The following is a 21,941-nucleotide window of genomic DNA, read 5'->3' on the forward strand; positions in this document are numbered from 1 at the left end:
AAGACAAGTTTTTGACATACTCTTTTTTTCTATATGAATATATTTTATAAGATTTTATAAGAATATGGGGGCTTAACCCGAGGCTGAGATTTTGAAAAGAGCATAATTTTCTGTGTTAAAAATGTGTAACTACAACACAATTATATGATTTCAACTACACTCTTTTTTTATAAGAATATAGTTTTTCCGACCCAGGCTGAACATTCTTATTTTTCTGCTGATTTTAGGCTGAAAATTTTCTTATGAACATTCTTAAAAAAACCGTTTGACATTTCCGTTTTAGCAAGTACTGGGTAATGAATTACAAGTGTTAATTCGCAAATTTCAGCCTCGATATTCTTATAAACTAGATTCTTATAAAATAAAAAGAGTGTAAAAGCGTTAAAATTCTTCCCAATATGACAAAACTTGCTAAAAAGCAACAAAAGCACTACTAGCCGTACGCTTGATTCTAATCACATTTCTTTAAGAAGTTATACACTTGTAACTGCCATTGGCCCAATACATTCTAAAACGGAAAATTTCATACGTTATAATCTAACATTCACAAGAATATTTCGGCCTAAAATCGACAGAAAAATGAGAATATGCAGGCTAGACCAGAAAAAAAAAAACAATATTCTTATAGTAAACAAGAGCTAGTGCATTTTGGTCTGAAATAGATCAGGATTGAACAACTGGTCAGCGTACGCCATTAAAAAAAAAGCCAACAAAAAGTTCACTTCCCCCGCTTCCACCTGCCCGGAACTTTGCGAAAATGTAAATGTCTATGACCTGATAGCGTGACTTACAACAGTTATATTAATGATTATCATAATAATTCAATTTTGCGCATCAGTTCGAGGTGCTTCGAGGGTGTGTGCATTGTTGAACTGTTATTGAAGAACTAGACAGTGCGATTTACGAATTACGTGAAGCAAACACCAAGAACACTAACCATCCGTCCTTAAGGTGAGTAGCTAAGAGTATAACTTCCCAAAACAACTGAGATTAGTTCCATTTTGAATGCATGATAACGTTTTTCCAAGTTTTGACGTGCCTTGTATATAGACAGATGCAAATGTAACATACCTACGTTCGGAGTAAAATGCGCTCCGTTACTCGCAGTTTCGCTATTATTTCTCCCTCTCTGTTTGATATCTCGAAGAGGACATTCTTAGTAGCGAATACTAATGTGATCAGATTTTATATTTCCAAATAACCGATAATGTAGTCATTTTAGAATATACATTACTCGAAATATTTTGCCTTCAGTTGGATTTGGTAGGCGGAAGTAAACATCGGTTTAAAGCTACAGAGCGTCTGTGGAACCCTCCCTTCGCTGTTTTATTACTTAATGAGGATTTAATCGAATGGCTAAATTAAGTTTTGTTTAAAAACTTAAGTAGAAATAACAAAATTATTGCAGTGCGACGTTTCCACGTTTCTGGAATCTTACGAAGAGAAGGCAGTGATGTGTGATGAAATGAATTTAAATTAGTAAATAACAATTGGTATTTTTGGTCTTTTTGGAGGTATCCGTCTGCACGTAAAAAAGTTGGTTTAAAATTTTAGAGTAGGCGCACCTCGTGAATGAGAGTCAAATTCATGAATTTTGTCACTTTATGAGATCGAAAAGTTGTTTATAATTAAAATTTTCACGTTACTCGAGCATGTGTTTTCCAGTATTTGATTTCCGCCTGCTGTCTGTAAAATGACGAGATAGTCAGAGCTTTAATTTTGCAAACACAAGGTGCAAACAGACTCTATTTGTCATGAATCGCGTACATGAACTGCGGATAACTAATAAAAAGTAATAAGAAAGACTCTTCGAAGTTTACATCTTTGCAAGTTGAGAAACATTTTGTGCACTCACAAATTCGGGGCTTCGACATGGTTTGAACCCATGTTCTCTGCGGCCGGTTTGGCAGATAGGCGGCTAGTAGCTGTATTCACAGGCTAGTAGGACACCGGCACTCAATACAAGTTTATCACCTTTCTCTTGTACCTTTTTTTATTAATTTTATGATCTTTACATCGCAGGGTATCCCGACTTGATTGAAAATGAAGACGGAGCTGTCCTTCGTTTGGTTCTTTTTCCTGACACGTTGTTCTTTTGGTGCACCGGTGACGGATGACCTAATTGACTTTTGTGATAGGGGTCCCCCGGGGAGGTACTGTTTGTCCGATTTATCGGGCTGGCATGATTGTTATGTGGACCCTGCGACTGGAAAAATGGTGGACAAGATCCATTCGTGTGCTCCCAACACCCGGTGAGTCAAATTGCCAGATTGCCAAGTGTTTTCCCCTTTCGTTTGTGACAGGCGCGGTGGCCTAATGGTATGTGGGATGACCTCCAGATCTAAAGATCTGGAGTTATGACTGGCCTGAGTCCTTATACTGCGTCATTTGGATTGGATGCTTTACTCACACGCTGCCTCTCTCCACGCGGAAGAATAACGGGTACCGGTGAAGCCTGACAAATAAATGCAAGGACGGGGCGGTGTGTGCGGGGAGAGGGAGAGAGAGGGGAGAAGGGAGAGAAGCATTCCACCCAGGAGGAGTGGCGAAATCTCTGAAAGCTTCTGGCAGTTTCATGCTACAAAGCCAGATTTTGAGGGGAACAGTCCATTTGAGTCATAATGCTCCAAATGGCTCGGCTCGGGAAAATTGGGTGTCAAGTACAATCCTGTTGATTACTTACTTTTTTGTTTCTTTCCGTGCAGGTGTGCTTGCTTCTATGACCTCGCGTGTCCAGGCTCTCTCGATGATCCTTGCCAGCCGTACCGGCTTCCCCCACCCATTCCCGCTAAATTTACACTGACCTACGAAAGCAAACTGACAGACTGCTTTCCCTCGGGATGCATCGATGTTTACTACTCTGGTAGAGAGATACAGATTCTAAGCGAGCACAAGAGAAGAGAGGACTGGTACTATCCACAGTCCTGGTTAACCGATTTCGTACTTCCAGGAAACGAAAGCGGATTTAGTTGGGTAAGGATGTTTTTTTTTTACTTATGGTTGTTACAAAAAAGATTGTCAGGGACAGGATCCTGTTTTACTTGTTGTCGTTTCAGTGGGATTATAGCTGCATATGTAGCTGCGTGGAAAACCTTCATCATCAACCGCCGCCTGGTTAGCTCAGTTGGTAGAGCGCCGGACTGCCGTGCGAGAGGTCGTGGGTTCAAACCCCAGACCGGACCAACACTCAGGGTCTTAAAATAACTGAGGAGAATGTGCTGCCTTTGTAATTAAATCTGCAAATGGTTAGACATTCTAGTCTTCTCGGAAAAGGACGATAAACCGTAGGTCCCGTCTCCTGTATCTTGAGTCTTATAACAGGGGACGTTAAAGAACCCACACACTATTCGCAAAGAGTAGGGCACGAAGTTCCCGGTGTTGTGGTCTGGCCTTTGTGTAGTAAACTACAGTATGTGTACAGCGCATTTGAACATATACATATGAAAAATGCGCTATATAAATTGATTATCATTTATCATTGGTGCTTGTGAATACGCTCTATGTTTAGTGATAGCCAATAATACAATTAGATTTCATGAATTTTTTGCTAAGAAATTAGACTGTCGATCATCATATAAAGAACAGGACAAATGCATGAAAGCAGAGGAACACAATGCGAATATAACCAGTTTATACAGGGCCGTAACCAAACCTTTGCCACAGTTGAGGCAAGATCTTGCTAGGGGGCTCAGGGGGCATCACGCCCTCCAGAAAATTGTGAAATGTACAAGCTCTGAAACTCTTCAGAGACATTTTTCATGAGGTATTTCTTGGGAAAATCAATTTTGTTCAATAGGTATTGTTTTCCTAACAATTGACGTTAGGTATATGAAATAATTCATATATGTGAACTGCGGATGAGATGTAAAGTGAAAAAATGATCCTCGCAGTGAATCGCAGTTAAAGAAATTTCAAAGAAAGAAACCAGAAAAAATTCTGGCTTCAACGGGATTGGGCGAAAATCTAGACGAGGCAATTGCAAGTGCCTCGTCTTGCCTCTGGCTAGTTATGGCCATGGCTTAATCAAACTGGATGGAACATTGGAACATTGCGCCACAACATTGCAGAGTTCCCATCAAAACGAAGTACATCCGATTTGACCGTAAAATTCAATTAAGGTAGCTACTGTATCAGAGATAGAAGCAGACACAGCGGAGCGTAGCTTTATGTGGGGGAAGGGTGGACGTTGAAAGACAACTTCTGCAAGGGCAGTCGGGCAGAGGGGGCGGATTTATTAGTCACATTTTAATTTTTGGAAGAGTGGTGACAGCAAGGGATGGGGAGAGGGGGGGGGGGGGGGGGTTTGAGGTGTTATCACAGCTAACTCCATGATCCACCGAGCCGGTAAATGGACATATTTGATGAACATAAGCTTGTGATTAGTAGAACTGCACTGGGTTTATTTTGTGGGGCCGGCCAAAGTTCACAGTTCTGTCCTTCAGGCGTCTTCTAGTACTACTAATCGACAAGTCGAAAATAAATACTGAATTAAAAATCTTCATTGAAATATAAATATTTGTAATAAAATATTGCATAACATCATTTTATATCGTTTCTAATTGCTGTAAAAAATGGACGAGGTTTCGCCGTTGACTGAACGACATTATCAAGTAAAGTTGAAAGTGAAAACTGTGTAAAATGAACTGTATTAAACACTAAAAATGGATAATAGACAGTGAATAGATCAAAAATATGTTCGGTGTTGAACAATTCAAAGAACTTCGCACGTATGAAGTCCGGATCCGTCGGCGTATTCAAATTTGGATAAGTTCTTTATAAACAACATCTCGATATGACCAAGTCTTAAGAATAAATCTTCCCCTGTTCAATTTATGCAGTACTATAACCCTTTAAATGGAGAATTTTATGGAGGTTAATATGAAACATTTTAAAACTTTTCCACAGACATCAGTAGACTGGGGGAATAAGAAATGCTACACGGATGTAATTAAAACATTCCCCACATCACAAGCACAAGTCCCACCTGACTTCAGTTTCAACGGAACAGTTAAACTCGGAGATCGCCTCTGCGAGCAATGGATATTAAAGTTCGGGGGACACGGAGGGTTAGGAACATCCCTTATCTCGTACTACATCTCTAACCAGACGAACGAGTACCAAAAGCGATATCCTGTGGTCAGCGGTGAAGATGCAGACCCGTTTATTCCTGTAATGGTGGAGACCTTTAACAATTACCGTCCCATGGAAAACGGATCAGATCATGAGGTTTTAAACTACACTTCCTTTGCGATTGGAAAGGTCGACGAGGACTTGCTAGAATTGCCAAGCTTTTGTTAAAATTACTGCTGAAACTTCCGAGTGGGACATTTTCCAACAGTTAAAGCCGTGCTCTATTTGAAACAACCGGTATCAAACCCCCGTTATGCAATGGTAGATGTAGTTGAAGTTTTGATTGATTTAGTTGAAGTGTAGCCTTGTTTACATATGAGTTTTGAGAGAGCAGCGACCACATATTTTAATAAACGGATAACGAGCCAAGTTAAGTATTCCGGTAATACAGCTGATTGTAAAAATAGTGCTTTGCACGGAGAATCTACCGTACGGAAAAGGATGGCGGCTGTACATTTTACCACAATACCTTGCGAACCTAACATAGCCAATACAGCATAAAGATAGCCACGTTTTGCCAAATAATTCATTCTTGTACTAACAACATTATGAGCGTTTCTAGCCTTTTATGGCTTTAGGGATTATAGCTTAATGTACCAGTCGCTATCTTTTTCGGTACGGTGGATTGTAGACGTTAGTGTTTAAGTGCATTTAAAAGTTGTCTTTTTTATTTTGAGATTGTAACAACTTAACTATTATAGAGACTTCCACTTAAATCATCGCTAGGAGACATTTTACCGAGCAATCTATAAAAAGTGGGATCAGTGGTTTTTTTCAAACCCTCAATTTCTCTTACCCCTCGATAACTCGAATCAAAAGTGTTTCCCTGGCTTTCTTTAGTCAAACACAGCAATTTCGAACCATTTTCGTTTCCCATGGAGTTAGAAAAATTGAGATTCTACTTTACTTAGTAGCATGAGCCTCGATCAAAGCTAAATTTGTTTAATCTTTTTTGGTACTTTTTGACAATAAACTGTCACAGTTTTAGTCTCAGCTCAGAGGTGATTGCCTGGCTCTATTTACTGTCTGTTTGTACCGCTTGCATCACGTGATCCGCCACTCTGTAATGCTCCAAAATATCTGAGGAGTCACCACCAATATCGCCCTTCAACGAAGGCATAAGAAATCTTTTCGTTTCCGCGAACTCGTCGTCCCTAGAACCCATTCCCTCCTGCCGATGGTGTCGCTGGCGTTTAACCGTTTGGATATCCAGTGGCACGTCATCAATCGCCCCACCCTCCCCTTCCTCCTGATTAGTGCAGACATCCGGGAGATCGAAAATACGGGACTCGCTGCTGATGCTGATGGACTTGTTCGGGTAGTAAGCCACCATGAATTCTTTGTAGTGGGTGAAGATTTTCTGATTAGGAATCGAGATGGCAAATTCCACCTTTAGGGGGACGTTTGTGCCATTGATCTTAGCCACGTAAATGTGGTGGACCTCGACAATTTGCCCCCCACCCCCAACCCCACTAGTGTCTAAATTGTCCGTTAGGCGAGTCATGATTTTATCGCGGACAGTTTGACTGAAGCCGACGTTTTTGGCTTTATCCTTGACGGCGCTGAAGTTGCCTTGACTATTGGCTTCGTAAATCCAATCATCGCATTCGACGCCCAGGATTTCCACAGTGCCATTGTATCGGAAATTCTCGGGAACCTTCGTAAGGCCTCGGAATTCCGGAAGCATGGTCTTGTTGCAAGCGGGTGTGCCTTCCTTCAAATCAATGGCGTACTGAGAAGAGATAAGAATCGACTTAAGCTTACTAAAAGAGTGCACGTTGCCATCCATATAGCTCGGTAGAAAAATATTAAGATTTTAACTGCTCACAACTCAAGTTCTTTTTGCTCTAAGGTCAAACAGTTTTCAGTCGTGCGTAGAAATTATTCAAAGATTGCTTTTGGCTTATTTTTAAAACACTTTGTGATTGAGTGAAAAATGCTCACCACTTACATAGTAAAATGTAGTAAAGTACTGTTGAGTGGAGTGGGAAAGAGTAGAGTAGAGTAGGGTAGAGTAGAGTAGAGTAGAGTAGAGTAGAGTAGAGTAGAGTAGAGTAGAGTAGAGTAGAGTAGAGTAGAGTAGAGTAGAGTAGAGTAGAGTAGAGTAGAGTAGAGTAGAGTAGAGTAGAGTAGAGTAGAGTAGAGTAGAGTAGAGTAGAGTAGAGTAGAGTAGAGTAGAGTAGAGTAGAGTAGAGTAGAGTAGAGTAGAGTAGAGTAGAGTAGAGTAGAGTAGAGTAGAGTAGAGTAGAGTAGAGTAGAGTAGAGTAGAGTAGAGTAGAGTAGAGTAGAGTAGAGTAGAGTAGAGTAGAGTAGAGTAGAGTAGAGTAGAGTAGAGTAGAGTAGAGTAGAGTAGAGTAGAGTAGAGTAATAGTAATAAATTGCTTTATTTGCATGACCGTTACCGTTTACAGTGTTGCAAAAGCATGTCTAAACTAAAAGTAACAAAACGATCCTATTATATCATACTAAAACTTGATTAAGTTACATCGCTTTCAGAGTAGAGTAGAGTAGAGTAGAGCAGGGGCGGATCCAGGGGGGGGGGTGGATTGGGTGGCTAGCCACCCCCCTTGATCCACCGGAAAAACGAAAAAAACATATTAATTATAAAATAGAAAATAAGGACAATGTCCATCCACCTTTCATAGTCAGGCGGCTGTTCAAAGTTAAGGGCGGCCTTTTTTCCAAAATAGGAGATTTTCGACAGCCTGTTTTACAAACTTCTGGCTTAATGTAACAAAACATGTGTGTATAATTTTAAAAAAATAGATTCCTTTTAGCTTTCAAGTGCTGTTTTAGCCTTGCTGGAATGATTTTTAGCAAGTTTTCTTACCATTTTTTCGCATTGAAGCAATTTTACAAGCAAGCAAAGTTGCCAAAATTGTCCGCAGGCCACTTTGCCAAGTGCAAAAAATTTCCACGCACGTGGGTGAGCAAAACAATCAATCACTGTTCATTTTATACGAACTAGAGTTTTTCTCCGAAATATAACTCAAGGTAAGTTGTGGAAAGTATATTTTGCCAAATTATCAAGTAAAAACAGTGGTTTAATAGCTTAACTGACAGCTGTATAACGCTGCTCAGAATCGCGAAAATCACGTTCAAGAGGCTTTAACTTTTCAAAATTTTCTGAGGGGGCATGCCCCCAGACCCCCCTAGGGGGATGGAGCCTATGGCTCTATGAAATATTGGCCTCAGACCCAAAATCATTTGCATTCCCACTTTCAAAAAATGGCCTAAAAGCCTGTAACCCCCTTCCCCTCCCCTCTTAAAAAATGGGGCTTAAGGAATATGGTAAACAAAAATATTGGTAAACAGCCACCCCCCTTTGAAAAATCCTGGATCCGCCCCTGTAGAGTAGAGTAGAGTAGAGTAGAGTAGAGTAGAGTAGAGTAGAGTAGAGTAGAGTAGAGTAGAGTAGAGTAGAGTAGAGTAGAGTAGAGTAGAGTAGAGTAGAGTAGAGTAGAGTAGAGTAGAGTAGAGTAGAGTAGAGTAGAGTAGAGTAGAGTAGTAAGCCTTTATTTCAACAGGGTAACTCCATTATCTTTAAAAATTAAAACTGTTATCCATAGGGCGTAGTAAAAATAAAAATAAAAAGTAGAGTGGAGTGGGGTAGGACAGAGCAGAGTCGGGCCGGGTAGCTAGATAAGAGTGAAACAGAGTAGAGGAGAATGTGTGGAGTAAAGTATTCATTGCGTTTACTTCATGTTAACTTTCCTACGTTTTTACCCATCAGAGAATATAATTACCTGCGCCCACTGTGATCCTTCAGGCATAATTACCACCGTCATGTGTTGTGTCAGTCCCATCACGAGGTCCTCACGGGATCTACCACCTTTCTTGTTGTCACGGTATTTTTCACTCACCACAATACGGCCTTCACAGCCATCCTTGTCGCAAAACGCGTCCGTCACAAATATCACGCCAAAATATGACTGTGGAAACTCGGGTCGTACACGTTCGTTCGTGGACCGGACGCAGGGGTTCCGTGCGTGCGTGACGCAGTAACCTTGTTCAAGTCTTCCGCTGCAAACACACCTAAAACAGATGACAGTCTGTTTAGAGACCAGCATTTTCACTATAACAATTTAGGTTGTTTTATTTTTTTCTCAGCCACGACTATCACGCAAAAAAATCATAATCACTACTCCACAATATTTTTCGGGAAGGCTGAGCTCCAATGTTTGGCATCGGGAAGCTAAAGCGAATTGTGATCATGATTGGCCGATGCATGGCCACCCTTGGAAACAAAAGACCAATCGCCACTCATGTAAGAGCCCGAAACGTTTTCAGTCATCTTAGTTCCTGAAAAGCCGGTGCTCAGTCCCCACCCCCTCCTGCACCCCTCACTCTCGATATGTCCGGCGTCGCGAATAACGGTTACTGCTTTACTTCACTGTACAAACCGTACCTGAGGCCTGCTGGACAATGATGTAGCTCTTCTGCGGGCTCATCCAAAGCATCGATCAAACATTCCCGCCATCCTGAGTTATCGGGCAGGCAGTATTTACCAAGCGGTTTTGCGTCACAGAACTTGTATTCTTCTGCATGGGATGATGGGAAGCATAGGATGGTCAACTGAAACATTAGGAGTATAATCACTCCCATAATGCTTCAGTTCTGCTAAACAAGAAAACATATGGAATATGTGATTACTCGAGTTTTCTTCTTTAATTGTAAACCTGGCCCAAACGAGAAAGAGAATTGACAAGAGCTCAAGTTTTGCTTTCGTTGGGCCTGAGTCTGTCGCGCGCTCTGGTCTAATCAGACTTATCCTACTTGAATTTTTCTTGAGAGTCGTCTCACGTTCACTGAGAATCACACAAAACGCTCCCACAACTTTTATACTTTAAAGGTTCGCGTCTTTCGCTTTCCTCTAGCTCGGGTTTAATTATAACAACAAATTGCATTCAAAATTTAATTTCATTATCGATGTTCAGTTAACATCGAGTGTTTATTTTACATAACAATCTTAGATTTATCTGCGCAAAATACTTTGTCCAAGTTAGTCAGTTCACAGTTTTTTCAATTTGGAACAGAATATATAAATCTCTACTTTTTGAAACAATCTGCCCACTATTTAAAATTTGTTAAAAAATACACTTCACAAGCAAGAGCGCAACTCCTCACGGAGTTTAGCATTGGGCAATTTGTCAATGTAGTCACGTTCTGACTATTTTAACGTATTCTTGTAATTCTAGCTATAAGGACGAAGTTTACCCCTGGAAAGAAGATTAAAACTAAATTAACTTTCTGTTTTAAACCAAAAGCGCTGTAAACAACATACCTCTGAATTCGTAGTTTTAATTTCGATCCTCGTTTTAACCATAAAAATTCTTGGTTGGAAAAGCGAAGAGAGATTCTTACCTGGTAAACTTGTATTAAAAATGGATATGGCCACTGAATAGTGAGCTTGAGTAATGGTTTCCTCTTAATGGCAGTTACCAGTTGATATGGGAGGAGCCGGCCTAAGCAAGGTAACGACCAAAAAAAAAGGCGGATATACAATTTTGACACCGGGAAATCATTAAAAATCACGGATTTTTTAAAACACAGCAAAAAAAGTGACAAAAAATCATGTGATAAAAATCATGTTTCTTCGTATTTTAATTTGGCCAGGTCTCTTGGACTTTTCTCGCGATCGCAAGCGCCGGTCTGGTTTCCTATTCTGTTTAATTTGTTTGTTTGTTTTTATTTCTTCAAATATATATATATATATTTCACTACAATCCTTGGAAATATTATTAATTTTTCGAAGGGCTGTCAGGGCAGTCTGCGTTCGCAGGACACAGTTTAGGGCTAGATGACCAAAAAAAAAAAAAAAAATCAGCAGCTGGGGATAACCCAATGGCGGGGGCAGGAGTGGGGAGATATTTCTCCCATGTAAAATCTGAATCTGGTGTAGCCTGTTTGTGAAATTAGTTTACACTCGATCGTAGTAACGCGGAAATCTGGCATGGAGAAATGGTAAACGAAAAGAATTCCCTACATGGGGGACAATCATCCCCCCTTATCCTCCGGTTTGGTAACGGCTATACTATTAAATCTTCCAATTCTCTCGCGGAAAAACAACCGAATATGAGCCAGCGGAAGACTCGTAACGAGAGTGAATCAGCGGAGTTGTTATTGTTAGTTACCAGCCTACCACAAGGTCACGGTCAAAATGCTAAGGCTCGCCTGTCGGAAAATGTCGAATCGAGGAGCTTACTACAAGAATCGGTATGGAGGAAGAAGGTAAGGGGCACAAATATATATCGAAGAGTAAAAAGAGAAGGATATAGTCATATAGATTGACAAGAGAAACGGCGAGGCAGAAAATCTGGGAGTTATTTTGATGATTGTGCCTTATAGTAGTAAACACTGTTTTAACAGCTGACTTGTTCCAGCTTGTGCGCACGTGTAGTTATCCTTAAAAATTATTTTTATTAAAGCTTCCTTGGTACGTGTAAGTCCTCATAGATGCCAAGTTTTTTGGTTGGTATGGAGTGAGAAATTGAATTGCCCCGAAGGGGGAAGTAGACCCAGAGGGGCCGAACTTCTAGGGGGTCTGGGGTATGCTCTCCAAGAAAATTTTTAAAAATGTAAGTTGCGAGAAGCAATTTCCTTATTCTGGCAAGCGTTTGTTATTTTTAACCTCTTTCCTACTCGATCGTTCATCTCTACCAAAGTACAGCTAAAGTATTCTCTTTTGAAATTAATAAGACTTTTTCCTCAAGTTGTAGTATTTTTAAAAAAATCGTATTTAATTTTTTTGTTATGGGGGTTGCGTGAGATTGGGTTTAAAAAGAGTGAGTGTCCACGCCAAAAGCGTGAGACTTGGCATCTATGAGTCCTGCGCAGCTGATATCAATTATGGCCAAATGGGTCAGTCACTATTAATCTGACTTGGATTGAAATGCTGGCTGTGATAAAATTTTTTGCAAAAGGTTTCCAATTCAACTTTTTGGTTTTTTGTAATTATTATAAACAGGGGATCTCGAGGCGGAGGAAGAGGTGGCTATCAAGAGAGGAACAACTACGGAGATAGAAGACCTGATTCTGCCTCATATGACAGGGGATCTGACTTTGGAGGCTCAAGAACCTCTGGGGTGTGCAGTATTCAACATGTCATGATACCTAAATAAAATAAATATATTTAATAGCCTGTATACAGGTTCCCTGGATAGGAGGTGGGCGGATAGGGAATTACAAATCTGCAGATACATGCAATTTTTGGCCCAATCCATTGATCTGGCACTATATATTTTCATTAAATCCTGATCCCTTTACTTGAAATTTTTCTGTAGTATATTTACACTGCAGATCGATGACTGTATGTGTTAAATTTTATGCTGATTTTTCAAAATCCACGAATCAATGCAATCCTGCAACAGTCTGCAACCCATGTGCTTTCAATGCCAAATCTGTTGATTTGTGAACCTATTCACCTGCCCCCCCCCCCCCCCCCCAATTTTACATGCTAATCCATTTTTTCCTGAATCAATTGCCGGCTAGATTTTGTTATCGTAATTTGGAAATCAAAATTTCCTTTTGTTGCAAACAGTTTAACAATTAATTTTTACTTAACACAAGGTTAAAGGTGGTTAACATAGTTCTTTCCTGATCTAGGATCTGGCTTATATACTTGCTGACTTGGAGGGAAAGAGCTACAAGGCCTACCATGACATTTTAGGTGAGATACATGCCATGTGATGTAGTTGCTGAGTGAAACAAAATAAGTGGAAAATGTTTTTCTCACACCGTCACTGCTGGGACCTGGGAAAGGGTCATTTGACCCTTGGCAGGCAGTTGTTTTTGTTGCCTCCATGATTACTGAACTTTTCCCACTCACCCACCCAAAGAACTTTAGTTGGCGCCATATATTTTGTTAGCTTTGCCATTGTGGGTTTCCCTGTATGATGCATGATGTATTGTATGGTTTTGTTGAGTTTGTCATACTGAGGTCAGGTTGTGGCAGTCAGCCTGGCATGGCTACCTGTGAGTGGTGTGTAAGAAGCCAGAATTTAGTACTTGAACCTTGAACAGGTTTAAACCATTGTTTGTATATTCTAGGATGCTGGACCTTTCCAACTTTTAAACTTCATGCAGAGAAGATTCAGAGCGATCCATTTGCTCCACCATCGTTATTCAGAGTTACTATGGATCAGGAAGTGGCTAGATATCCTGAGTTTGCAAACAGGTAATATTGACCAACCAGGCTATTCAGTTTGCAAAATATATCATCCACAATTCTGGAATGAGAATGGTTGGTTCAGAGTGCTAGGAAGAATTTGGATTGCCTGCATTAAAAACGCCCATGTAGTTGAGATGATATGCGCAGTCCTGGCATGAGTAAACATTGCGCAACAAATGTGGCAGCCGAGGAAGAGGCTGCTATTGCAGCCATTGTCGCAGCAACTTTTCTACTTATTAAAATAATAAACAGGAGGAAGAAAGTATAGAAACTGTCAAATGTTCTGGCAGTGTTATTCACAAACTAAGGAGAGGAGATACATCCCTTGAATCATGGGCTATGCCATCGGCCATCATGGATTTTCATTCGCAACATTCTGTTCATTCTGCCCCTGGGAGCAGAATGGACCGAATGGTGTTCTGTCCATTCCGGAATAGGAACGCGTAATAGAAAAACGGGCTCATTTCACATTCTGGCCATTCTCATTTCAGAATTGTAAATAAAAAATGTGCCCACAGTTTAAAAATAGTTGCAATGTCTGTCAGTTGGTGCTGCTCTCTCTCTCTTTCAGTTGGCTGCTCAATCGCTTAGTCCCTCAGCAACTAACTTGTAAGTCAATAGACCTGTCAGTTGCTTGGCCATTCATTTAGCCACTTGACCACTCAGCTGCTAGGTTGTTTGGTTTTGCTTGGTCACTCAGTAACTGTCACTCTGCCACTGGGTCGTTCTGTTGCTTAGTTGCTTAGTCAGCCTGCTCAGTTGCTAGCATTAATCAATAATTTATCTTCATGGAGTTTATGTGAGTTTACTTACTTAAGTTTTATGTTTTAATAGAAATGAAATTATTATTTTTCAACTGGAATTTACCAGTAGGGCATCAGTGGAGGAAGCAGAGTTTCAGGTCTTTTGTTTTGTTAGTTGAGGATGATCATGAATCACTTGTTTTTAAAAGAGACTAAAATAAAATTTGACTTTGTTAACAGCTCTCGTATCCAGCAGATCGCCACTGGTGACTACCTGACAAGAAGGTTTTCCAATCTGGTGAGACATGGAGGACATGATAAACAGCTAAGTGGTGGAGGTGAAGGATGGCATGGAAAGAAAGGAGGGAGCATGAATATTGAAAAGTTTGTACCAAAATTACATTGTCTTTGGACACAGTATAACTACAGGGCCGTAGCCAGAAAAAAATAAGACTGAGCTAGGCAATGTCCATGGTTAAATTCTCTTCCAAGCTATTTTACCTTCCCCCTTCAAAAAACAACAGCAACAAAAAATAGAAAAAGTGCCTCAGTTTGCCTCAAATTGGTTATGGCCCCGGCTGAACTATATAAATAATTACCGGTAACCAACTAATCGTTTTTTCTTTGTATCATTATTTTTTTTTTAAAGTTGCTTTTAGAACTAATTATAAATAAATTAGCACAAAAATTTTATTGATATCATAAAATAATTATGTCCTAGGTAACTATTCATGACAGTCACTCTAAATAATTCATGGATATATTTGATAGCAAATTTGTCCCAAGTGGCATGCATGTCTTAATTTATTTGTTTGTTTATTATCATTTTCGAAATTGCAGGCCATGTCAGCATGTTCTTGAAAGAACTTCTTGTCTTGTAAGACCTGACAGTGTTGAGGTACAAGTTTGATTACTTCTTTTACCAAAATGCAGAATGTTTTTTTAACAAAGTCCATTTTGGCAACTAATTATCTGCACTGTGCAACTTTTTTGGTAGCTACGATTCACTGTATCTCTACCTGCACGAGGAAGATCCATTGAAGGTCATGTCTGCAAAAGGATTCTTACAGAAAATCTTCCCCAAATCATTGAAAAGGTAAGGCTGAAAGATTTGAAAAGTTTTGCAGATAATCTCCAACTCATTGAAGGAACTCAATTCAAAAAAACCAGTTCACAGTAAACTTGAGATACTGTCAGTAGAAAACACTATCATGATAGAGGAAAACAATACTGTAAATGGACAAGAAAAAAGGACGGTGTTAAGATGCAAAATAACCAGTGTGAGAGAAATCATCAGTCCCTGTGTTCAACAATTAAAGAGAAATAGAAAATAATAGAGGGCAGACTGTGAACAATCTCGTCTGTGTTGAGCTTAGTGACCCATCTTACCGGAGCTTATCCCAGTTTCTGTAGCTTGAAGCAACTGGGAGTATTTCTACCCCCGGATGGGATTCTAGTTCATTGCTGGGTTACCCCCGCCCCCTCCACCCCCCGGCATTTCTTTGTTGTACCCATTTATACACCTGCTGGAGTAGTGTGTCTAGTAGTGTGTCTAGTGTCTTGCCCAAGAACACAACACAAGGTAGCTGACGTATCGGATTCCCACACGGCAATCATGTAAAGCAGTTTTAGTTTTAGTTTCTTTATACTTGAGCTTATTGTAACTGATGGTTTCCGTTTTAAATAAAGTTTTTACATTACATTAAATTACAATGATATGACTCCAGCCAGGGCTTGAACCCAGGCTGCTTGATCCCGAGTCCAGCATGCTAGCCATTACGTCACCATGCCTCCCCTTATTTGTTTAACTTATAAGAAAATTATATTTCTTTCTGGTGATTGATTCCTAAATTCTCGAGACCTTTTCTGATGCTTATGGATTGATACATGTATTTAGAAGAGATATTTTTACTGAACAGTCTGGGGCTTAATGGGCTTAATCAAGCTTTTCACTGTCGTCAGGCAATACCATACAGTAGCCAGGATCAGGTGGCATTACAGAAGCATGTCCAGTGTGTTGAAGACCAGGAGTACCTTCGCCGTCAGCTGCCTGCTGCCAATCTTGTGGCATTTGTCAGAGATGGTGCTGTTCTACCACGGATCAGCGGTGCAGATGACAGGCCTATGGACATGTCAAATGTCACACTGTTTAAAAGTCCTGACAGTTTGACAGTGGAATTTGATCTGCCGCATGCTGGAAAGTAAGAAACACACATGATTACGTTATTAAAGAACTACAGCAACATTCTAGAAAACGCAGCATTCTAGAAAATAAAAAAAAAATGCGTCTGAAGCATGTTCAAAATGCTTCTGCTGCTAAAATGTATGTTACCCATGGGGTTGAACAGAAAACATCAATTTCTTGACTCTGTTAAGTTCCCTTCAGTCTTGTGAAGCTAAAAAGTATGCTTTTGGCCAAAAAGACCAACAACCACCTGGGAGAGCTATTATTTAACCTCGTTCTCAACTAACATTAGTGCCAAGAGTTTCGCAAACCTTTTCGGGATAAGACGCTTGTCAATTGTCGTTTATCTTTCAGTTCCCCCAGCAGTTTGTTAGATAACCTTTATTAGTTCTCAAAAACAGCACAATTTTTCAACTGTTATTGCATTGCAACTCCGTTATGCGACCTTAATTGTCTTTTTGTTTTATAACAAACCTTTACAAGACTTGGGGGCAGGACCCGAAGTACACGTGCCTCGGCTTAAAATCAAATTTCGAGTGTGTACAATATGCGAGCCAGATATCTGTAAGCTAATTGGAGCGCTGTTTAGGCTAACCAATGTGTTATATAATAATAATAATAATAATAATAATAATAATAATAATAATAATAATAATAATAATAATAATAATAATAATAATAATAATAATAATAATAATAATAATAATAAGGTTTTTTGGGCGCATTTAAAAAAACTCAATGCGCTTACATAGGCTAACCCAATATATAGGCTAACCCAATGGTTCGCATGACTCGCTGGCTGATCCTCAAGACCCTTCTTAAGATGAGATTTATAGCACAAGTGACTATAACAGAAGAAGAATTTTGAAAACTTTTCATGGAGTTCAAAACTCGTGCTTTATTTCGCAGGGTGGCAGGCATGGGAATTCGCAAAGGTGTGACGCTGATTGTGGGCGGTGGCTTTCACGGCAAGTCTACACTGCTTAATGCAATCCAGGTCGGAGTATATAATCACATTCCTGGTGACGGACGCGAGTTTGTTTGTACTGATCCTACAGCGTTCACAATACGAGCTGAAGACGGTTAGTAATAATCCGATTTACAACAAAACGCTAATTTTCTTTGGAAAGCACTGAGAAAGTGGCATGTTACATGTAAACCAATCATTAATCGTATTAAAACATAACGAAAGCAAACGTGAACTACTTTCGTCACTCAAGTGAAAACTGCACTAAATCCCTGGCCAAACGATAACGCAAGTGGATGCAACTAGTACTACTGTAGTCGCAAGTTCAACTTGCGTGCGGACTTGCGCTGAATGGGCAAATTTCAAACGGACACGCAAGTTTATTCGCAAGTACACGCAAGTTTGCAAAAAGTCATTTAAAATGCTACGAGGTGCAATTCAGTATTTGAGTAAACGCAAAAAAAATGCGTTGACTTGCGATGGGTGGCCAAACGGTGAAAAAATTGCCTTAAGTTAAGTGCAAATTTGATCTCGACCAAAGTGAACGCAAGTGCTGGCCAAACGGAGACGCAAGTGTTTGCAAGTTTTGCAAATTTGCGTTGGCAACCAATGGATCATTTTCGGTGAATTTCTATTTGAAAGACCTGTTTTTTTTGTCAGATTTTCTTTGGAAAAATGTCACCTTGAACCCTTGTATAATATGGGAAATATAACACTTGTTTTTCTCGGAGAAGTATAAATGTTGTTTTGAGGACGTAAAAACCCTCGCTAGCTACGATTTTCGGAAAGGTTGGAGCAGCTCGCAATAAGATTCGGTTAATGTCGAGATATTGTTTCCTCATAGTTCATGCCACTTTAATATTCAGCTAGAAAATCAAAAAAGATTTAAATAGCTGTGTTAGTGTACACAAATATGCGCCTTCAATGATACGGGAAAACAGTACAACGACATTCCAAGATTTTGGACTGAATTTCCTCGTTGATTTCACCCGACACACTTATTGCTAATAAATACTTTATTTCCATGGTAACTGTTGCCAGGTAGAAGCATAGAGAAGGTAGACATCCGTCCGTTTATAAACAACTTGCCATTTGGACGAGACACGAGCAGGTTTAGTACCCAGGACGCCAGTGGCTCGACTTCACAAGCCGCGAATATAATCGAAGCTTTGGAGACTGGAAGCAAGTGCCTGCTGATTGATGAGGTAATGGTTATGTTTGTGAGTAGTGCGTTTAACGTTTGCCAGCGTTAACGGGATTCGCTGGGTTGGCATACCAACGTTTTTTTAACTATTTTCCACCACATACTTTTTTTTCGCTTTATATACTGCCCCTGGAAAATAAATTGTCAACTTTGGTTCCATAAACACTAGAAGTCCAGCCGTAGTTTAGGTAGACCACGTTTGGGTGTTTAATCATGAGTTAGCAAGTAATATTTTCTTTTTCCGCTGCCAGATCTTTAAATATTGTCCTTTCCTCACCCTAACTCCCTTGTTACCAAAACAAAAGTTAGCTCGAGAGCTAAAATTCATTTTTTCTACACTCCAGGATACAAGCGCTACGAATTTTATGATTCGAGATGCCCGCATGCAGCAGCTTGTCGCCACAGAAAAAGAACCAATCACACCGTTCATATCCAAGGTGAGGGCTTTGTGTGCTGTAGAAATAATGCAAACGTAACATAGCCGGGTAATTTGAAGTCAAAAACAGTTTTTGCATAGCCCAAGGTTTTCGGCTTGAACGTTGTTAAGTAACAAGACGTAAGTGATCGAGTGCAGCAGTTACACATTTATCCCCTTGTACATTGCAAGTTCAAAACTGATTTAAACTTTTTCAGATGTAGACTTGAATGTTATAGGAAATATCAAATTCAAATTTTTACACCTGATAAACAAACGACTGTACATGTTTTGAGGAGAAGTATGTTCCATTGCATTTTGAGGCAAGAAAGACCCCAGACCTGCGTTTACACTGTGAAGTTAGAGTCATTATCAGCTTTGGCATTATAACAAACTGTACAATCTTTTTTTGTGCTCCTAGGTTCGCAGTTTGTATGAAGATTTTAGCGTATCGTCCATTCTGGTCATTGGCGGCTCAGGAGATTATTTCCAGGTATACCGAGGGTAACAAGTCACCTGTTTGCTTATGAACCAAATTTATCAATTTGTAAAATATTTCAGCAGTTTAGAAGCAAAATATCAATGTTAGTTTTAAACTGTATTTTATGCCCTGCGTTGCAGGTTGCTGATCACGTGGTCATGATGGATTGTTACTCATGCCATGACGTCACGGATAAAGCGAAGGTCAGTGATTTTTTCCCTCAGCCGTTTATTCTGTGCAGGATTTTTTTGGAGGAAATTGCCCAACCCCTTTGATTTTGATTTTTTGACCCCAGTGTTATACCTCTGATTGCACAGAGTAGCCTGCACGTTTTTTCATTTGTTTGTTTTTATTTGTCGTTAAATTATCGCTAGAATTGTGAAATAACAGCACAATATTCGTGGTAAACTTGAAGAAAAAAAAGCCTTTTAATTCCAAGAAATTCTAATTGTGTTCGTACATAATCCTACTGACGCTATCACACTTTTCTTCGAGTGATGAATTACCTCGAGCCTGCATATATTACATGAAAGCGTGAACGCCGGCGAAGGAATTTAATCGTCATCGTGTGTGTTTCCTTGTAGTTTAAGTATTGAGTTACTGTTTTTATACTTTTTAGGCCATTGCCCTGCAGCACAGTGAGACAAATTCTCAGTCACAGATCCCTTTTGTCATGCCAACCCAGCGAATCCCGATAGCTGATAGTTTTGACGCCACAAAAGGAGACAGAGAGAAGGTTCGTACACTAATCTTATTTAATAACCTTGAACAGCTCGAAGGGGTAATAACGTAAATGTTAAACAATGGTTAGATGGTAGAAAGAGGGTATGAACAGAACTCGCCATTATTAAGGTTTTTGCCTGTTCTTTCACAGCTAGTATTGTATTTTGGTCGAGTTATAACTTGGTAAGAAAATTCTCTGCTTCATTCCAGCAATCGTTGAACTGTCTTGTTGTAACGAATTTTATACTCAGGTCAAAGTGATGGGAAAGACACAGTTTGGTTTCCAGGTTCAGTTTGGTCACGAAGAAATTGACCTCTCCTATATTGAACAGCTTGGGGAGTATAGTCAAACCAGGTAGGGATTTATCAACCTCTTGTTGACTTTAACCAGAAGTGCAGACTCATAAAAAGCAGTGGCGGATCCAGACATCAGTTAAGTTGGGGGCCCGATCATCCAGACTCCAAGAATAAGACGTAGGGGGGGGGGGGGTAGGGTGAGGGGCGCTCTTGAAAATAATTTTTCTCTCAGCCCTACACCCTACAGGTCTTGCTTTGGCCTGAAAATAAGGTTAGGGCCCGGTTCCCTCTTCTAGATCCGCCACTGAAAAGGATCCGAATGTACATGTTTCTGAGATTTTTGTCCCTCTTTTGCGTTTCGTCCTCACTCACAAATTTCTTCGCACGATAAATCTAGTCAGTCTCCCGCGTTTATTTTGTAGGGCTATAGCGGACGCCATTTTGTACGCTCGGAATAACTATATGGATGGCAGAAGTTCGCTTCTGGAAGTTCTTCAAAAGTAAGTACTTCCCTATTTTTAGGATACTATTCCAAACACCTTGGTCCTGGTTATAGTTTGATTATGTGCGCGAGTACGGCGAGCAAGCAGGAACGGTTTCATTTACAAATTTTGCCAACCACAGCCACGCTTAGTTGTACGGATCCACTGAGAGTGATGGTAGTTTTCTCCGCTCTTTACAGATCTTATTTGTCACGCGGTCTGAAAAGTTGCGTGACGACCTAATCAACGGATGCGATTGTAACGAAAGTCGAAACAGACTCCATAAAACATCGACTATGGAGATGATCCACACTAACTACCTCCCTTTCTTCCCAGTTTGTTTGTTGGGGAGGCGCGTTGTGGTTAGCACGCTGGCCTCCAGATCGAGCGGTCCCGCTTCGAGCCCTGGTCGGGATCATTGCGTTTGTGTTCTTGTGCAAGACACTATACTCTCTTCGCTTTCTTGGGTATCGGCGAATTTAATTCTGAGAGGAGAGGGGCGTAACCCTGCGATGGACTGGCATTCCATCCAGGGAGGGAGAAGTAGAAATACTCCTATTCGCATAAATTCTACGGAAAACGAGATTATCTCCACTAATGTGTGGTTTAGAAACGTATTAATTTTGCTGTCTTTTTTTAGCGTTGAACAAGACTTCAATACCAAAGGACTGGACGTGCTTAGTCCCAGGATTTTACTTGGCTCTTACTCTCGTCCCAGACTCCAAGAGATCGCCGCGGCCATCAATCGCTTAAGAGCGCTGGCCATGAAATGAGTTGGAAAACAATTCAAAGACTGCGAAAGAAAAAGCACGGGAAATGGAAGCATTCTGAGGAATTGCCAGGTCTAGAGGAGCTCGTTGGTTGTAAAACCTGACTTGGTTTCAACAACGGCCCAACATCTGCAAAACGTAGTTCTTCGAGGTTTGAATTAGACCTACAGTTTTCAAGGAAAACAAGTCATCGTTTGCTGGTCTGTATCAGCTTGTGTTCTCAGTCGGAACAACAAACAAAGACCACTATATCGCCGAGAACTAAATGAGCCGGTAGTTTTCCTGAATGGTTGCTAAGCAATATGACGCCACTTGATGACGTAAAGCAATGTGACGTAACCTTATGATGTCTAGCTCGTCAACAACCTAGTAGC

General features: G+C 40.3%; 3 protein-coding genes across 4 annotated transcripts; 2 read left to right on the forward strand and 1 right to left on the reverse strand.

Moving 5' to 3' along the window:
• The first annotated feature begins 842 nt into the window (after positions 1-842).
• On the forward strand, positions 843-6,063 carry LOC144657281 (uncharacterized). The gene is made up of 4 exons (XM_078517609.1): positions 843-951; positions 2,023-2,252; positions 2,706-2,973; positions 4,906-6,063. The coding sequence occupies exons 2-4, from the start codon at positions 2,044-2,046 to the stop codon at positions 5,296-5,298; spliced, it is 870 nt and encodes a 289-aa protein (XP_078373735.1). The 5' UTR covers positions 843-951; positions 2,023-2,043; the 3' UTR covers positions 5,299-6,063.
• LOC144657280 (uncharacterized) lies at positions 6,057-10,740 on the reverse strand. 2 transcript variants are annotated; one of them, XM_078517608.1, is made up of 4 exons: positions 10,415-10,740; positions 9,539-9,747; positions 8,877-9,165; positions 6,057-6,862 (listed from the first exon to the last, which is right to left on the reverse strand). In XM_078517608.1, the coding sequence occupies exons 2-4, from the start codon at positions 9,733-9,735 to the stop codon at positions 6,146-6,148; spliced, it is 1,203 nt and encodes a 400-aa protein (XP_078373734.1). In that variant the 5' UTR covers positions 9,736-9,747; positions 10,415-10,740; the 3' UTR covers positions 6,057-6,145. The 2 variants fall into 2 exon arrangements, with proteins under 2 accessions (XP_078373734.1, XP_078373733.1); XM_078517607.1 differs by having other exon boundaries at positions 9,539-9,750; positions 10,415-10,739.
• A 495-nt stretch (positions 10,741-11,235) lies between these two features.
• On the forward strand, positions 11,236-21,926 carry LOC144657289 (uncharacterized). The gene is made up of 17 exons (XM_078517617.1): positions 11,236-11,361; positions 12,098-12,215; positions 12,736-12,799; positions 13,180-13,306; positions 14,284-14,427; positions 14,884-14,941; positions 15,041-15,139; positions 16,006-16,244; positions 17,138-17,310; positions 18,237-18,400; positions 18,744-18,836; positions 19,236-19,307; positions 19,436-19,498; positions 19,915-20,031; positions 20,270-20,373; positions 20,738-20,815; positions 21,438-21,926. Exons 1-17 carry the CDS (start codon positions 11,291-11,293, stop codon positions 21,568-21,570), a joined length of 1,917 nt encoding a protein of 638 aa, XP_078373743.1. The 5' UTR covers positions 11,236-11,290; the 3' UTR covers positions 21,571-21,926.
• Positions 21,927-21,941: the final 15 nt, after the last annotated feature.

The sequence above is a fragment of the Oculina patagonica genome, chromosome 6, assembly GCF_052425735.1.
Source record: "Oculina patagonica isolate OP01 chromosome 6, crgOcupat, whole genome shotgun sequence".
Taxonomy (NCBI): Eukaryota; Metazoa; Cnidaria; class Anthozoa; order Scleractinia; family Oculinidae; genus Oculina; species Oculina patagonica.

Excerpts from the sequence above, each read along its gene's own strand:
- LOC144657280 (XM_078517608.1), bottom strand. The coding sequence starts at position 9,735 with ATGGGAGTGATTATACTCCTAATGTTTCAGTTGACCATCCTATGCTTC. Across the intron at positions 9,166-9,538 it reads CATTGTCCAGCAGGCCTCAG|GTGTGTTTGCAGCGGAAGAC; the intron begins GTACGGTTTGTA and ends CATCTGTTTTAG. Across the intron at positions 6,863-8,876 it reads AAGGATCACAGTGGGCGCAG|TACGCCATTGATTTGAAGGA; the intron begins GTAATTATATTC and ends ATCTCTTCTCAG.
- LOC144657281 (XM_078517609.1), top strand. The coding sequence starts at position 2,044 with ATGAAGACGGAGCTGTCCTTCGTTTGGTTCTTTTTCCTGACACGTTGT. Across the intron at positions 2,253-2,705 it reads TCGTGTGCTCCCAACACCCG|GTGTGCTTGCTTCTATGACC; the intron begins GTGAGTCAAATT and ends CTTTCCGTGCAG. Across the intron at positions 2,974-4,905 it reads ACGAAAGCGGATTTAGTTGG|ACATCAGTAGACTGGGGGAA; the intron begins GTAAGGATGTTT and ends ACTTTTCCACAG.
- LOC144657289 (XM_078517617.1), top strand. The coding sequence starts at position 11,291 with ATGCTAAGGCTCGCCTGTCGGAAAATGTCGAATCGAGGAGCTTACTAC. Across the intron at positions 11,362-12,097 it reads AATCGGTATGGAGGAAGAAG|GGGATCTCGAGGCGGAGGAA; the intron begins GTAAGGGGCACA and ends TATTATAAACAG. Across the intron at positions 17,311-18,236 it reads CACAATACGAGCTGAAGACG|GTAGAAGCATAGAGAAGGTA; the intron begins GTTAGTAATAAT and ends AACTGTTGCCAG.